At 58.9% G+C, this 16,945-nt stretch overlaps 1 protein-coding gene across 1 annotated transcript; it reads left to right on the top strand.

Annotated features, from left to right (window-relative positions):
- Window positions 1-264: 264 nt before the first annotated feature.
- Window positions 265-16,730, top strand: ZNF335 (zinc finger protein 335). The gene is given in 29 exon segments (XM_077336141.1): window positions 265-495; window positions 2,838-3,052; window positions 3,252-3,528; window positions 3,696-3,773; window positions 4,543-4,797; window positions 5,335-5,490; window positions 5,580-5,732; window positions 6,397-6,646; window positions 6,803-6,980; window positions 7,378-7,490; window positions 7,800-7,818; window positions 8,010-8,126; window positions 8,214-8,290; window positions 8,543-8,703; window positions 8,802-9,034; window positions 9,118-9,211; window positions 9,590-9,684; window positions 10,365-10,600; window positions 10,783-10,888; window positions 13,015-13,181; window positions 13,183-13,357; window positions 13,815-13,957; window positions 14,069-14,208; window positions 14,399-14,502; window positions 15,270-15,356; window positions 15,452-15,535; window positions 15,619-15,684; window positions 15,834-15,915; window positions 16,337-16,730. Coding segments are annotated over 29 exon segments (4,047 nt in total). The 5' UTR covers window positions 265-416; the 3' UTR covers window positions 16,444-16,730.
- The last annotated feature ends 215 nt before the right edge of the window (window positions 16,731-16,945 follow it).

Below are 16,945 nucleotides of genomic sequence, written 5' to 3'. Positions count from 1 at the left end.
TCCGAGCTCTCTCAGGCCCACCTCCCTCGCAGGGGTCAGTGGTGGGAGGGTCCTGGTCAGTTGGCAACCTGCACAGCCACGCCCGGACGCTCCGATCAGCTCTTCGGCCTCGGCACGTGACCCCACCGCGATCACGTGGTCCCGTACTCGTTGCGTCACGCATCCCTGCGCGTTTTAACCCCTCCGCGGCCGCGCGACAAAATAGTCCCGTGGGGTCGCCGGCCCCCGCCCCCCGCCGGCCGGGATGGCTCACGGAGGGCGCTCGTTCCCTTCCGCGGCCGGAGAGCGCAGCCGCCCCAGCAGCCTCCCAGCTCAGCCCGAGACTCCCCTCGGCAAAAGTAGTTCCGGCACCGCGGTGACGGCGGCGGCCGCGGGGTCCCGGCAGCAGAATCCCTCCGCCCCTGAGGAAAGCGGCGATGGCGGCTTCGCGGGTGCCGGACCGGAGGGAGCGCCGAGCTGAAGGCCGGGAGGCTGTTCCCTGGGAGGCGACTCGCGGTGAGAAGGGCGCGGCGGGACGGCGAAGGACGCCGTCCTTTTCGTCCCGCCCTGCTGAGCTGCGGCGCTCCGCCGGCTCGCCTTCCGTGCGTGGACCCTTGGCAAGATGGCGGCGCAGGCCGAGCGGGGGCTCAGGCAGTGCCAAGGGCAGCCCGCCTCGGCCAGGGCCCCGCGGGAGGGGGGGAGGGAGGGGACCAAGGGCCGGGCGCGCGCGCGCCAGCCCCGAGTCTGGCTGGGCCAATGAGGGCAGGGGGCGCGCGGCAGGCTGCGCCAATAGGGAAGGGTTCTGCTTGGGCGCGTGGCGAGGCTGCGGAGGGCTCTGTCGCGGTGCATGGTGGGAGAATCCCTGCCCGGTCCAGGGATGCCCTCGCCGCCCTCCGCGCGCATCGAGCTGGTCGCATCACGCAGGCCTCCTTGGCCAGCCCCCTTCCCGCCCTCTCGCTGGGAGAAAAGCCCGCGGGCATCTCCGCTTCTGCCCCACTATTAGCCGGCGGAGGGAGCTTTGCCTAACCGAAAGCTAGTTCCCTGAACCTCATGTTGGTTTCCAAGGTGCCGCAGGACTCAAACTGCAGGGCTAACTCTGTGACTTCTGTCTTGCCCTGCAAGATGCCAGCCAGGACCTTAGAGGCGAACACCCTTTGTGATATTCATCGTTTCCTTTGTCAGGGACACTAGACTGTGCTATCCAGCCCTATTTATTTATTTGTTTGTTTTTGATGATAAGGCTGTCTAAGAGATTCCTAAGGAATGTTTTGCAATTCAGTGTGCAAAAATCTGTCATTGGTTTAGGGTATGTCAGTGTAGAGACTGGGTGGCCTTGAAGGTCAGACCATGACCATTGCTAAGATTCATATCAAAACTAATTCCAGGCTGACCATCTTGTTTCACACTCTTGAATTTTGCCGGAGGCATGTGGAAGGGCTTATAGTGAGGTTGTTGGTCAGATACAGGGGAAAAAACGCAAAAATATGATGTTGGAGGTACCTACAAATTTTAATTATTTTATAACTTACCAGCCTTCGATAGGTGCTTATAATAAAACATGAGTTAATTAAAAGATGTGCTTTCCTGCTGCATGGACCAGTGAGGCATGTTGTGTGATTTTTCTGTCTGAATTAAGTGGCTGTAAATTGGGATGTATTCTTATTTGGAGGCACTTGACAGCCCAATATTTTGTTTGGGAGTTTACTCTTTCTTCCTCATTCTCTTCATCTTTGATTAGTATGAAATTTTCCGAATGCTGGTCATGCACTGGCCCCCTTCGAGCACAAGTTGCACCTGGCTGTTCCTGAAGTTTGGATAATATTGTCCAGGTGTGTTGCAAATGACCGTCTCTGTGGCACAGGGGGGAGTTAGATGGTACTGTGAGACATGCCAAAGCATATAGAATCCAAGCTCTTGTGAAGATGGGGCACACGAGTCTAATTTCAAGACAACAGCAAGCAGAAATGTATTGGTTGACTTAACCTTACAACACAAAGCAACTCATTAACCTGTTACAGTATCAGTGAAATGAACTATTCCATGAAATTATCAGAACTGGTCAATAGTATTGCATTGATCTGGTTAGTTAATTATTTCAGAGGCGCGGCGAGGCTGACACAGTTAGTGGCTGCACTTTAGTCGTTGAAATACTTAACTGTAATCCTAAAAGGAATTACATTCTTCCATATCAGTAGAAGCCAGTGGGCTTCAACGGGTATAACTCAATTTAAGATTACATAGAAAGTCTTCTGAAGGTTCTCTAGCTAAATGTGCTTGTCTTACCTCATCCCGCACATTTCCTGGTTGTTGTCCAGGATTACTCATTGTCTGCCTGCATGCAGGGCAGAAGAGGCTTTTTCTCTTAGGAGGATACTTGCTAGGGTCATCGTTACTGTGCACAAATTCCCATGGCCTTGGGGAGGAGTGGCTTATGACTGATGGGGACCAAATGGATCCTCTTTGTGTTAAAGCTGCAACATGAGCCTAACTGTCCTTGTGCCTTGTCTCCTCCTTGTTCCTTTTTGTTCTGTGTTGGGAGATGTTCAGACACTGGGCTCTAGGACTGGGATAGTGCTGCAATAACAGCCTTGCATTTGGACAGGGCAGTCTCCTGTAAGAATGACCAGACTACAGTCTCAAAATGCTGCCTGTATTTAGGATGAGACCTTGTCCAGCTGTAGAACAAGACAGCCACTCTCTGATCAGGGTATCCCAAGCAGGGAGGAGACCCTATTCTATGGGCAGCAGAATGCTGCCTCTCCATTGTGGCTAGATGCTGCTGTCTTGATGGGTGGGGGGCTGTGGTATGTACCATGCCCCAGGAGAAGAGAGCAAAGATTCTTTCCTTCCCTCACCAGGTCTGGCCATGGAAGCTGAGAATGAAGTGGAGAGCAGCAGTGATGCAGCCCCTCGGCTGGAGCAGCAGGAGGAGCCCTCTGAGAGTGGCCTTGGCGTGGAGACTTCAGAGGCCATGTCTGCAGACAGCAGTGATGCTGCTCTGGTGACCGTCACTCTCTCGGAAGCAGATGAGTCGGTAGTTGGCCAGAGCTCTGACAGCGGAGGCATCTCCCTGGTATGGACCAAGGGGCATCCAGGCCAAGTTGAGGAGGGAACCAAGCCCCCGTACGCCAGGCCCATTGCAGATGGGCTGAGACAGCAACCCGGAGAAAGTGCTGCTGGAAGCCAGCCCCTCCTGTTATTCTGCCCATTGTAGAACTCTGGGCAAGAAGGCAACTGGTGCATCTCTCTCTCTCTCTCTCTCTCTCTGGCAGGCCGAGGTGTCTGAGAGCAGCTCTGGCAGAGACGCCTTGCCCAGGGCTTACCTGCCTGACTCCTCCTCCATTGCACAGTCTGCCCTGATCTCCAGCCTCTCTGCTGCTGCAAGCCAGTCCCTCCTGGTCTCGCAGTCCCCTCACGGCCTCGTTCACTCCAGTGTGCTGGCCGAAGGGGCTGCAGTGGTGTCGGACTCCACCGCCTCCACCTCCTCTGACCTGGGCTCTGCCATTGACAGGATCATCGAGTCCACCATTGGGCCAGACATCGTTCAGAGTAAGCGGCAGAAGAAGGAGGGGAGGGGAGGGGCAGCCATTGTCCGGTCTGGGGCTTTGCGTCACTCTTTCCCAAGGCGACTATTTTGACCGCCTGCTGCTCTGAGCAGGTTGTGGTCCCTGTCCTGGGAAGAGAAGTTGATTCCTCTGTGTCTGTCCCTGCTGCAGGATGCATTGCTGTGACGAGTGAAGAGGAAGGTGGGGCACAAACTACGCAGTATCTCATCCTGCAAGGGCCAGACGATGGTAGGCAAAGGGCGCACGGCTTCCTGCTGCTCCGCTGGGCCCCGTCCTCACGTTCCTTCTGCCTGGTGGGTGCCAAGGCTTCAGTAGCCCCGGCCTCTGCCAGGGTGCCTCTTCAGCCAGCCATTCAAAGAACATGGGGAGAGTCCTGCAGGATCAGACCAGTGAAGGTCTCACACAGTGGCCAACCAAAAGCATGGCGGAGAGGCTGAGGCTTTCCCCTGGTAAAGCTTAAGAAGAGCCCTGCTGGATGAGACCCGTGATGCATTCAGTGGGAAGGAGCTGCACCGTTGATTCCCGAATGTTGCAGATAAGAGAAAGACGAAACCAGCAGGCCAAAACGATAAGTCTCACGCCCACTCTCGTTTGGTGTGTGAATCCTATAATTTCTGGGCAATCAGAACGGGCTCCTACGTATATTTTCCCCCGTTTTCAAATACTTCTTCCATGATTGCCACTGCAGAGTCTGGAATCCATTTAATAGTAAATTAAGACGTATCGGCTTTAAGCTCTCTATCTTGAGGCAATTTGAAAACAGGGAAAAACATACCTAGGAGCCCGTTCTGATTGCCCAGAAATTATATTATTTATACACCAAACAAGACCAGTGACCTTCCCCTGACTGTCTCTGAATGTGGAGGTTCCTGAGCGGGGAGGGGGGCAGTACGGCTGCGTGGGGAGTTCCCAGCTGCTGTTCACTGGGATCCCGGCATCTCTCTCTCCCTCTCTCTCTCCCTCTCTCTCTCCCTCCCCACCCTCCTGGTATTTCCAGGTGCACCCGTGATGTCCCACCTGGCCAGCTCTAGCCTGGGTCCTGGCTTGGCAGTGGAGTCCCTGGTGGACGGCCCCACCTCCACGTGCGTGGAGCCCCCAGCCCCATTGGAGCAACCTGCCCAGCTGGCCCAGAACCTGGAGGAACTGATGGAGGTGGTGGTGGTGCAGCAGTTCAGGTGCAAGATGTGCCACTACAAGAGCAGCGTCAAGCAGACCCTCCTCCGCCACATGCGAGAGCGGCACTTCCAGCCAGGTGGGTGGGTGGGCAGGCGGGGGGGGAGGGAGGGCCAGAACCTGTGCCAGGAAAGCTTGCCTTCTACACTCTGACTGCACCAAACGGACACTCTTTCTTGGCTGGTGAGGGCAGGGTGTCCGGCAGAGCACTGATGCTCCCACGTCTTCTCCAGCTCGTTTCCATTCTGGTTTCTGAGATTTCGCAGGGCGGTTCGTGAGGCCCTCCATTCTCTGGCTGAGATGGCAAGCCAGCAGCTGCCTAGACAACTGATGATGATGTCATTCGTTCAAAATGCTAGTTGAGCATTTTGGGGCTCAGAGTTGCTTGCTAGGTGATGATTTCTGAGCCTGCATGACACAGCTGTGGAGGTGCGAGAAGAAATGTGCAGCCCAGCCAGTAACCCAAGGGGAGGCGTGGCACTTTTCATGCCCAGTCTGTTGGCTAGCCCAAGCCAAGGGGCCGAATGGTCAATTGTAGACGGGAGGGCCACCGTTTCTTGGCTGAAGAATGACGGCTCTGCTGCCTTTGACTGTTCTGTCCCTTCCTTTCCTCCAGCTGCAGCCACTGGTGTGAAAAAGGGGCGCCCACGGAAGGGGGTTTCTCTGCCAGAGTCCCCTGCAAAAACAAAGCCAGAAGAGGGGGAGGAGGAGGAGGAGGAGGAGGAGGAGGACGATGACATTGTGGATGCCGGTGCTGTGGATGATCCGGAAGGTAATAGGCTGTGCAGCGGGGCTGAGCCTTCTGCCTTCTCTTGGCCCCGCCCCGGGGGCCTGCAGCTGACTTTGCTTCTCGTGCTGCAGATGACAGCGACTACAACCCAGCTGAGGATGAGCCTCGTGGGCGGGTGCCCAAGCTCAGCCGCCCTCTTCCCTCTTCCAGCGAGGAACGGTTGCGCCGACGCCCAGGGAGGCCCCGCAAGCTCCCTCGCCCGGAGCCCGTGCCTCAGCCAGAAGGTACGATGGGAAGGTCTAGGGAGTCGGTGCACTCGTTTGATTTAGTGATTCAATTGTTATGCTGCCCTTCCCCGTGGGCTCAGGGCAGTTTGCAACATACATTACAAACAACTAGGAAGACTATATAACAAACAATGCATTCCTATTAATTTTTAATACATAGTTAAAAGCACAGGTTTCAATATTGCAGTTTATAGCTTCAGGTGTAGCTTAGGATTCATCGCCCTTCTGGGAGTGGGGAGGGAAGAACAGAGTGCAGAAAGATGTTACTATGGCAGCCAGATGGTCTGTTCTTGTGTGGGGAGGGAGGCCAGTTACCTTGATGTTTTGTAGGACTCAGCTGTATGCCCAGAAGAACAACTGTTTTGTAGGCCCTGCAGAACTGTTTTACATCCCCCAGAGCCCTGATCTCATTAAGGACCTGGTCGAGACCAGCTTCATCTCTGGGGCTGGGCATCGGCAGGAGATTTTGCAAACTAGAGCTTAAGAGAGGCGTGTGGGAGGAGGCAGCCTCATAGGTGCAAAGGGCCCAGCCCACCTTGTCACAGCTGATAACAAAACCCCTACAAGGAGACAGGAGACTGCTGGCATTTTCTCTTTGTTTCCCTTGTTCTTTCAAGTGAACCAAAATCCCTAGGCTGTGAGGTGTGTTTTTGTTGGGCAGGTGACGGGATGGATCCTGTGGTCTCCTCACAGGGTGCCCCTCGGGGGGACCTGCAGGGCGCCGAGGCAGCCAGCTCCTCAGCTCTGGCCCCTGTTGCCAGAGAACTTGTCAGAGAGCCCACCGTTAGCCAGTCTGACTCTGAGAACAGAGACCCTGCCTCTCACGAAGAACCGCAGCAGATTCCCCGCCGCCGAGGCCGACCCTCCCACCGCTTCCTGGGCAAGAAGTTCTGCAAGTACATGGGCCGCAGGTGAGAGCATGGCGGGTGTGGCTGGGCTGGGCTGGGCTGGGCTGGGCTGGGCTGGGCTGGGCTGGGCTGGGCTGGGCTGGGCTGGGCTGGGCTGGGCTGGGCTGGGCTGGGCTGGCCGGCTGGCCCTGAGTGCCCCGCCTTCTGCTGCTGCTGCAGGTACTGCTACAAGTCTGCCAAGCCCCTGATGCGCCCTTTCCTGTGCCGGATCTGCGGCTCCCGTTTCCTGACGCACGAGGACCTGCGCTTTCATGTCAACTCGCATGAGGCCAGCGACCCCCAACTCTTCCGCTGCCTGCAGTGCAGCTACCGTTCCCGGCGCTGGTCGTCCCTTAAGGTGAGCTCTCCCAGCCTCTTCTCCCCAGGCCTGCCTCGCCATCCTGGCCTCATGCCTTGTCTCTGCTCCCTCCTCGGTGATGGGGTTGTTCTCAGGCTAAGAGCAACCCCATCATTCAGGAGCAATTGCCAAGGTGACAACTATCACTGTTAAAAAGAATCTCCATGCTGAGGGTAGCAAGGAATCACTGGAGAAGATTCAGGAATCCGGGCTTATTGAATACCTGGGACCCCGTTCTGGTTGCTTAAGTTTTTCAAAGTGACCTTAATAATAAAAGATTCTTTGGAATTATATGCTTGAGAGGTCACTCCACAGTTAGCCTTTTCTTTTCCTTTACGTTCAATGTTGGCTATCCACGAGGGAATGACGATTCTGTCATTGTCTCTGCTCCCGGCAGGAGCACATGTTCAACCACGTGGGCAGCAAGCCGTACAAGTGTGAGGAGTGCGACTACACCAGTGTCTACAAGAAAGACGTCACCCGCCACTCTGCGGTGCACAACCGGGACAAGTAAATGCCTGCCTCCCTTTCCTTCCTCCACAAGGGGCTTCGTGGAACTGGCAGCTCCAGGGAGTCCGTGGGAATGCTTCTCTCGCTGACTGGGACCGTCCCACCCCCTTGACGCCACCCTTGTGCTGTAGTCTAGTCTGAGAGGTTGACCTGGGCCCATGGTCCCCGTGGAGCTTCCGTGACAGTGGGGATGGGAGCCTGGTCTTCCCAGGGCCTTGTCCAGCAGGGGTGGTTTGTGCTGTGACTCCTGCCCTCCTTTGGCTTGGCCAGCGCCCAGCTGACTGACTGGTTTCCTCCCCTCTCTTTCAGGAAGAAGCGAGCTGACCCGGTGAGTGGCCTGCCTACCCAAAGGTCTCTGCTGCCATCTGCCTAAAGGTCACCTGTGCCCGGGCAGTGGCAGGGCACTGGAGGCAGCTGGCGAAGGAGCCCCAGAGCTTTGGCCGGCCGGAGGAGCGGCTGCCTCCCTGGGGGCCAAGGGGGCAGGGTGTCCTGTTCACATGCAGCCTCCTGTCTTTGCAGCCACCCAAACGGAGCACCTTCCCTTGCCCTGTCTGCAGCCGAGTCTACCCCATGCAGAAGCGGCTCACGCAGCACATGAAGACACACAGCACCGAAAAGCCCCACATGTGCGACAAGGTGGGAGTGGGGGCCGGGGGTGGCTGGTCATGGCGGGGGGGGGGGGGAGGAAGGGGATCTCAGCCTGACAGGCCGCCTCCCTTGCAGTGCGGGAAGTCCTTCAAGAAGCGCTACACCTTCAAGATGCACCTCCTGACCCACATCCAGGCCATTGCGAACCGCCGGTAGGGCAGGACACGGCTTTTGGAGAGGGGTGGGGGTGGGGTGAATGAGTAGGGTTGCTGGAGATTTGGGAGGTGGACCCAGGGAGGGGAGAGACTCCCGCAGACCATAATGTCAAAGAAAGTGCTCTCCGAAACTGCCGCTTTCTCGGGGGGGGGGAGAGCTTAAAGATTAGTTGTGACTCTGGGTGGTTTCCAGCCCCTGCCTGGAGGTTGGCCACCCTCCGCCTGACCCTGCCACCGCTTCCTGGTCAGGTTCAAGTGTGAGTTCTGCGACCATGTCTGCGAAGACAAGAAGGTGCTGCTGAACCACCAGCTCCTGCACATCAACGACAAGCCCTTCCGCTGCAGCCGCTGCCCCTACGCCACGGTGCGCGAGGACTTCCTGCTCTCCCACGTGGCCGTCAAGCACACGGGTGAGCAGCCTTGAAGGGTGGGGAGGGAGGGGAGGGGAGGGGAGGAGCCCTGCCAGCCCTGACGGAGGGCCTGGGCCTCACCCTCTCCTGGCCTGCAGGGGGCAAGCCTTTTGCCTGCGAGTTCTGCCACTTCACCACAAAGCACAAGAAGAACTTGCGCCTCCACGTCCAGTGTCGCCACGCTGAGAACTTGGAGGAGTGGGTGCAGCGGCACCCAGAGGAGCCCCCCTGCCGCCGTCGCCCCTTCTTCACTCTCCAGCAGATAGAGGAGTTGAAGCAGCAGCACAAGCAGGGCCAGCCGCCCCCAGAGACAGCCGCGCCCAGCCCACCAGTAAGCGCCTGTGTCTTCCCCCTGCCCCCCACCCCCTTCGCTCCCCCTCCCCCCCAGTGGATCTCAGCCTTCATCTCCAGCAGGTCGCCTCCCAGCCGATGGAAGCACCACCTGCTCCCGATCGCCCTGCCCTTGCCCCGGAGCCGCTGGACGGGGCCACCGTGATCTATGAGGCAGGTGGGTGCAGCGCCTTGTGGGGGTGGGGTGCTGGGGAGCTCTGAGCCACCCGAGGCCAGCCCTGTCCCTGGAGAGCCATTTGTGTTTCTCTTGAGTGTGTCTGCCCGGCCATTGGAACTTGCTCTGGAGCAGGAAGGGCAAGCAGTCAAAGTAAGAACAAAGGCAACCCAAATAAACCAGCAGAGCCCAGTATCACCAACAGAGGTTCAGGGGCTTTCAGACAACCTCACAGGTGGGGCAAGGGCAGCCAAGGAGGTCCCTGAGCCCTGTGTCTGCAGAGGCATTTTGCTCCCTGACCACCCAAGCCCAAAGTTTAGGCCCTCAACATTTTGTGGGGCACAAAATGGCGGGTGATGGCCTCTTTTGTCCCCATGCCAGGTGTGGAAGGCTCTGCTGAGTTGGCCACGCAGACAGCACTGGACCTCTTGCTGAATATGAGCAGTCAGCGAGAACTGCCTGGCAGCACCCTGGAGGTGAGTGAGATCGGCCGGTTCCCTGTCCTGGCTTGGCTGTCAACGTGGTCCTGCTCTGAGGACAGGTGACCATTGACGTGGCCAGGAAAACCCCCCATGGGTTGCTGCTCTCTCAGGTTGTCTCTCCAACCCTTGTGGGAGTCTCGCAAGAGCCCTCCTCCCTCTGCTGGGATCAGCAGCACCCTTCCTGGCTGGCCTTTGAGGCGTACCCCTGATGCCAGGAGTCAATGAGCCGAGACAGCGAGAATTGTGCCACGTGGCTGACCGCAACCACAGTGCTTCACAGCATTGTCCACTCCTGCCTGGCCCATCAGGGTAGCTCCCTGGGCTGACCATTCCCCCCTCCCCCCCACAGTGAGTGGAGGAAGTGGAAGGGTGGAATGCCACGGTGTTAGTTGGAGGCCTGTCCTAGGAACTGATTCTGGCCCGCAGGGCACAGGCCCGGGGGTGAAGGGCCTCTGCAGGAAGCTGGCAGAGAGGGAAGCACTTGAGCCCAGGCAGATGCCCGAAGGATGCAGTGACGTGAAGTGGAAGGGCTCAGTCTCCCCAGATGTCCGGGATCCCCTGTGCCACCCATGGGGACTGTCCTGCCACTGCTAGGGCTGTTTTTGCTCCCCCGCTGGCCCTGTGGTGCCTTCGGCAGGTGCAGGAGGGCCTGAGGCCAGGTGAGCTTTCTCCAGCAGGTGGCCATGGGGAAGTCTGGGAGCTCTTCCAAGGCCTCCGAAGCCCCAGTGCCAGCAGAAGAGAGGGAAGACCCCACTACCCAGGTGCTGGCCCTGCATGTAGCAGAGCAGAGTGAGGCTTACGAGGAGGAGGTCCTGGGCGGCGCTGAGATCCATCAAGTCACCATCCCCTTCGACACCACAGAGTACAGCCTCATCACTCCAAGCGAGGACAGCAGCAGCCCTCTGTGCAGGTGAGGATAGCAAGGCTTTGCCCGGGCCACTGGGCAGTTGAGCCCACAGGAGCCTGGCTCCTTCCTTTATAGACCACCTTCCTGCGGGGAAGATGGAGATTGCTCTTTGATGTGTCCCTAAAAGCTGGAAAGCTGGGGGGGGGGGGCTCCTGAGCCTCATTCTTCGGCCTCTTCCTTGGCAGCGTGGAGGAGGGTCCCAGCGAGGTTGTTCAAGTAGCCATCAGAGACACCCTGAAGGACGTCGTTGCCTCGGACAGCATCCCAGGAGGGCACCAGCCTCCTTCAGAGGTGAGGGGGCATTGGCAGGGGGCGGGGAAGCGAGTGGCCATCTCAGGGTCCTGTCTTGGACCGCTTCAGTCGACTTTCCTTGGCCAAAGTGGACAAGGCCCTGCTACCCTGGCAGCCATCTTGCCGACTATGTGTCCCCTGGACCCGTGTCCCTCATGGCTGGTAAAAGCCAGTGGCAAGAAGATTTTGGCCTCTCTCCTGGAAACACCGCTGCTCCCTAGACGCAGGGACATTCCTGGAGAGGGTAAAAGAGGCTGTGGTTAGGCATCTCTGAAATAACAAGGGCTGGATCCCTCCCCGCAACCTGGCCAGTTCCTGCTCAATTTCACACCTAGCATTCCAGGGTAGGATGATTGAATGGCTCGGTTCACTCTGTCAGACGACCTTGTCGGACCTGACAGCAGTGTTCGATACGGTTGACCACAAGCTCTCAACTTCACCACCTAGCTGACACAGGGATCCGAAGCACAGCCCTTAGATGGCTACAGTCCTTTCTCCCCCAGCCGGAAACAGAGCGGGGGGGGGGCACCTCCCAGCATCCTGCCCTCACTTGTGGGTCCTGCAGGGAGCAATACTCTCCTAGTGTTATTTAACATCCACATGTGCCCCTCGCCCAGTTGAGCTGGAGGTTTGGGCTGAGTTGTCACTGATATGTGGATGACCTGCTCATGGATGGCCGTCTGACAGCAACATGGAAGACAAACTCCCAGCTGACAATGTCTGAAACAAGCCCCACAGAACAATAAACTTATTTTCAACTATGTTTCTTCTTGCAAAAATATAGCTCTTTTAGTAGTTCCCAGATGCTTCAGCTCTCACAACCTTATAGCCTCCCTTGGACCCACAAGGGTTCCTCAGTATTATACGTAGTTGAAAGCGGGTTTATTGTTCTCCAGGGCTCATTTCGGTTCAATGTGTTACTTACACCAAACGGATTGTTTCAGCCATTGTCTTCCACGTGGTTTTGTTTGACGGGTCTTTCGTCTTCCATCTGCCAACACCAGCAGACTCTCTGGCCAGATGCCTGGAGGCTGGGGTGGACCGCCTCAAGCAGAGTCAGTTGGAGTTGAATCCAGCCAACAGGGAAGTCATCTAGCTGGGTCGGCATGCAGAGAGGCAGTTGGCACAATGCCCAGCCCTTGACGGAGCGCAACTAACATCGGCGTCTTCCATCCGGAGCCATAATTCTGAATGCCTCCCTTTCACAAGTGTCACTCTCCTAGCATTTTTCTACCTCATCTTTCCCCGAGGCTGTTCCGGAAACTCCCACCGGTTCAGAAGGTGGCCGTGCAGGTCCTCACGGGGATCCCGTGGGGTTGCACATGATACCAGTGCTCACCCAGCTGCACTGGCTGCGGATCGGTGACCAGATCAAGTTCAAGGTTTTGGTACTAACCTTCAAAGCCCTAATTGATCTAGGACTGGCATATCTATGGAACTGCCTTTTCCACTGCGCCCCTAAAGGTCATTAAGGTCATCAGGCCAAAACCTGTTCAGGCTCCCTGGCCCAACCGAAGGGAGATCGGCCTCGACCCCTTTTGTTCTTGGCCCAGCCTGGTGGAACAAGAGACCAGGGCCCTGCCAGACCTTAACCAGTCCTGTACGGCCTTCAGGACAGAGTTGCCCCAGGGGGGGCCTACAGGTGGGGCCTGGGCCTCACTGCCATAAATTGAGGGTGGACTGAAGATTGGAAAGCTCCCCCCCCCCCCCCCAATCAAAACCTGAATTGGTCAGGGGCTACAGAATGGTTTTCTTGTATTTACATTTAAATTTATAACGTTATTAATAATTTAGGTATTTATTTATATTTGGATTTATGTGAATGCTCCTCTCTGCAAGCTGGCTTATAACAATTGTTATAAACCGCCCCAATGTTGTATTTCAATATATGAAACCATTAAAAACAGTTAAAAGGATGAATCATCAATTCCGTTACTGACATCTGGGAGCCTTGCCTTCTATTCGGCTTCTCCCATTCCACTGGGGGGGGGGCATTCTCAGTTTGTTCTGCAGTTCATTGTTGTTACCCATCGTGAGCATAGGAATGGCAGGTTATAAAAATAAGAGGATGATTGGGGGGGGGGGGGGCTCAGGAACTCCCGTAATGCCTGTTTTGTCCCACGCAGCCTAACGGGGGAGAGCGGCAGGAGCAGGAGCAGGAGCTGGTGGTGGTTCCGTCCAGCGCCCGGTGGCCCCAGGTGCAGCGCTTCACCTGGCAGGTGCAGAAGGCTGTGGCATTGGCTCCCATGAGCCAGGAAGCTGCCCCGCCGGTGGACCCCTCCCGGAGGCCCCCCCCCCAAGAAGCCGCCAGCCCAGGGCTCCTCTGCCAAGAAGTTCTCCTGCAAGGTCTGCTCGGCGACATTTGCCGGCCGGGCGGAGATGGAGAGCCACAAGAGGGCCCACGTGGGACCCAGCACCTTCAAGTGTCCTGACTGCCCCTTCACGGCCCCCGCCTGGCCAGACATCCGGGTTGGTGTTGGGGCTGGCCAGGGGGGAGGGGGAAAGAGTTGCTGTCACTCGGTGACCTGGGAGGGGGATGGGGGAGACGTGGGCTCCCTGGGAGGGCAGTGGCCCTTTGCCCCTGTTAGCTGTATGAGGCCGGCCTTTGGGGGGGGGGGGCTGAAACACTCTCCAGTGGGCCATCCCACGGGCATAGTCCTGGGCACAGGAGCTACGTCACATCCCCAAGAGCCCAGTTCTGGCAAGATGTGGTCTGCCCGAAGAGAGCCCTCCCCCCATTCCCATGGAGATCGGAAGGGGCGGGGCGGTCCCTCTGCAGTGCCGCCTTGAGCCCATCCCCTGACACTGCTTGTCCAAATCATGTGGCCCTGGCTCCTGCAGAAGGGGAGGGGGCTTCCTCCGGTCTGGAGGGAGGCAGTGGGCGGGGCTGTGATACTGAGGGGACTATCCCCCCCCCCCCCCGCAGAGACACATGGAGCAGCACGCCAGCCTGCGGCCCCACAAGTGCCAGCACTGCAGCTTTGCCTCCAAGAACAAGAAGGACCTTCGCCGGCACACCCTGACCCACACCAATGAGAAGCCCTTCTCCTGCCACGTCTGTGGGCAGAGGTGAGGGGGGCCGGCCGGGAGACCCTCACCCCTCGGCTGCCTCGGAGGCGGGGCTTCCTTCTGCTGTGGGGATCCCCTTCCGTCCCGTGTGCTGATCCATTCCCTCCTCAGGTTCAACCGCAACGGGCACCTCAAGTTCCACGTGCAGCGGCTGCACAGTCCAGAGGGGAAGCCGCCAGCTGAGCCTGCCCCCAGCACCCCCCAGACCATTATCCTCAACAGCGACGAGGAGACGCTGGCCACCCTGCAGAGTGAGCGGCGGACGGGGAGCTCCCCTCTTCCTGGGGGCAGCCTCAGGGGCTGAGCCAGAGCGCCTCTCCTGGGCTTGCCTGCAGCTGGCTCTCGAGGCAGAGAAGCCACAGGCCAGGAGGGGGGGGACCCCTTGAGGGAGACCTGTGCCCTGCTGCGAGTCTCACAGCCCTGTTCTCCTGCTCCCTGCAGCCGCTCTGCAGTCCAGCCCGGCCCTGTTGGCTCCAGAGAGGTTCCACCAGGCCCTGGGACAAGAGCACATAATTATGACCCAGGAGCAGAGCAGTCCCAGCCAGGTAAGCCCCCCTGAGACCGCCTGTGTGCAGCTTCCTCTGGCTCCTTGAGCATGGCCAGCCGGGGGCCTGGGGAGGGGCTGACTGCAGGAGTGCCTGAAGACCCCTCCAGTTCCCCACTCTGGCCAGCCTTCTGTCCCCAAGAAGCGGTTGAGTGTGGAGGTTCCACTTAACCGTCCTGGATAAGAACCCCTGAGGCTGCCTTCTACTGAATCCACCCCTTGGCCCATCCTAGTCGGGCTTGTCCACCCAGCCTGGCAGCTGCTCTTATAGGTCTCAGGCTGAGAATGGCCTGGCTCCTCCCCGGTGGAGATGCCGGGGACTGAACCTGGGACCTTCTGGACAACAAGCGGGGCCTTCCTGCTGAGCTGCAGCCCCTCCGGTCTCAGCCGGCTCTGTGGGCAGCAGCCGGCCGTGTGGGTCTCCGCGTCCGGTCACCAGAGCTGCCTTGCCTCTGCCCGTGGCGCTCGGCTACCTGTGACATTTGCCCACCGCTAATGCTCCTTGGGGCTCGTAGCTCTGGCAGCGCCTTGCAGCCGGGGGTCCCACTGGTTTCCGCCAGCGGTGCAGAATTCCCGCCCTGCTCCAGTGCCCCCTGCCAGGCCTGTGTGTTTGGAGAGCGAAGGCGCCCGTTGTCTGTCTGCTCCGTGCTGCTTCTGGCTACTGCCACCTGGGTCCCCAGAGGGCATTGGCATGCCAGTTGGCCCCGTTCCTCCAACGGGGGCAGTGGGGAGGAGGATCGGGCCCTGAGGCTCTGCCCTCCATTGCAGGACGGGGCCCCCGCCTACATCCAGGAGATCATGACAACGACGGCTGATGGGCAGATGGTGCAGCACCTGGTAGCAGCTGAGAACCAGGTGGGCAGCCCACCTTGCAGGGAGGGAGGGAGGGAGGGAGGGGGTGGGCAGGAGCTGTGGGCCGAACGACGACCGTCCTCTTCCTCCTCCCCCAGGTGCAGTACATCATCACCCAGGATGGGGTCCAGCACCTGTTGCCCCACGAGTATGTCGTTCTGCCTGAGGGGCACCACATCCAGGTGAGAGGAGCCTTCCTGGCACGTGCAGCCGGCCCGGCCCCAGCTCCTTAGCGCTTCCTCACGGCCCCTCTTGCCTTTCCCAGGTGCAGGACGGGCAGATCACGCACATCCAGTATGAGCAAGGCAGCCCCTTTACACAGGAGTCCCAGGTACGGGCCGGGGGGGGGGGCGAGGGAAGGGCCAGAATGGGCGGGACCCAGGCGGAGGGGAAGAGCGCTGCAGAGGAGGCCGGCCGGCCAGCTGGCTCTTGCGGTGGTTTTGCCCAGGATGGCTGCCTTTCTTCCTTCTTTCCCCCCAGATCCAGTATGTCCCCGTGTCCCCAGGGCAGCAGCTTGTCACCCCGGCTCAGCTGGAGGCAGCAGCCCACTCGGCAGTGACAGGTGCGTGGAAAAGGACCGGCATGCCTCTGCTTGGAGTTCTCACCTCTGGCTTACGGGTGACCCCCAAACCCTCCTGGTGGTCCCAGACTGCAAGCAGAATGCCCATGTGTCCCCTTCCTGGAGCCCATCCAAGCCACCCTCTTTCCCCTTTCCTGTCCACTGGATCCCAGGCCGTGCCCCTCCCCCCCCCCCCGAAAGCAGGCCTAGGGCTGGTCTTTCCTCCCAGGCTGCCCACCGGCCCTGCCCAGAGGAGCTTCCCTGCAGGGGCAGGCAATCAGCTGCGTTGCCCCCTAGAGCGCTTCTCGGCCTGCCTGGCCATGCCCTCTGTGGTGGTCTCTCCCCCCTCCTCCCCCCTGGCAGAGCGGGAGACGTACAGGGCCTGTCTGCCCCACTCAGCTCTCTCTCTCCCTCCTCCCTGCAGCGGTGGCGGATGCTGCCATGGCCTCTTTGGGTCCGGACGGGGGCCCGGAACAGCTCCCCCCACTGCCGCCCAGCATCCATTACGACATCATCACCCTGGCGGAGTAGGGGGTCTTCTTCTGCCACCAAGTGGAGCAGGAGAGCCGGACGGCTGAGGTGGGCGACAGGCGTGGCAGTGTGCCCGGAGGGATCACGCCTTCTGCAGTTCTCCAGCAAGGGCTGCTGACTCTCCTCCTGGAAACGACGGGGTGGGGCAACCCCGGCCTCCCTGCCTGTTGCTGGCCAGCAGGGGCTGGGGGAGAGGCGCTGGACTGTCAGTGGGGGGCGGCAATGGCCCCCTCCTAGGCAAAAGCCTAGCTGGCATTTTGGCTTCCAAATAAATGCGTTGGACTGCTGGTGGGCCTGGTCGCTCCCCTCCTCTCCTGGCCCTGGTGACCTTGACTCTGCCCCCCACCCCAGCGCTGCACTTAATCGGCTGGCGAACGGGCCAAATGCCGTGTAACGCAGCCTGGGCTACAACCGCTGCCTCCCTGAGCCGATTGCTGGCAGTGTTTACATGGGATTATAACAGCTAAGCTGGGAGTTTAACGAAGGCCCTTTGCATTATAGT

The sequence above is a fragment of the Paroedura picta genome, chromosome 4, assembly GCF_049243985.1.
Source record: "Paroedura picta isolate Pp20150507F chromosome 4, Ppicta_v3.0, whole genome shotgun sequence".
Taxonomy (NCBI): Eukaryota; Metazoa; Chordata; class Lepidosauria; order Squamata; family Gekkonidae; genus Paroedura; species Paroedura picta.
The sequence above is the reverse complement of the archived record's forward strand: the minus strand, read 5'-3'. Positions and strand labels throughout refer to the sequence as shown.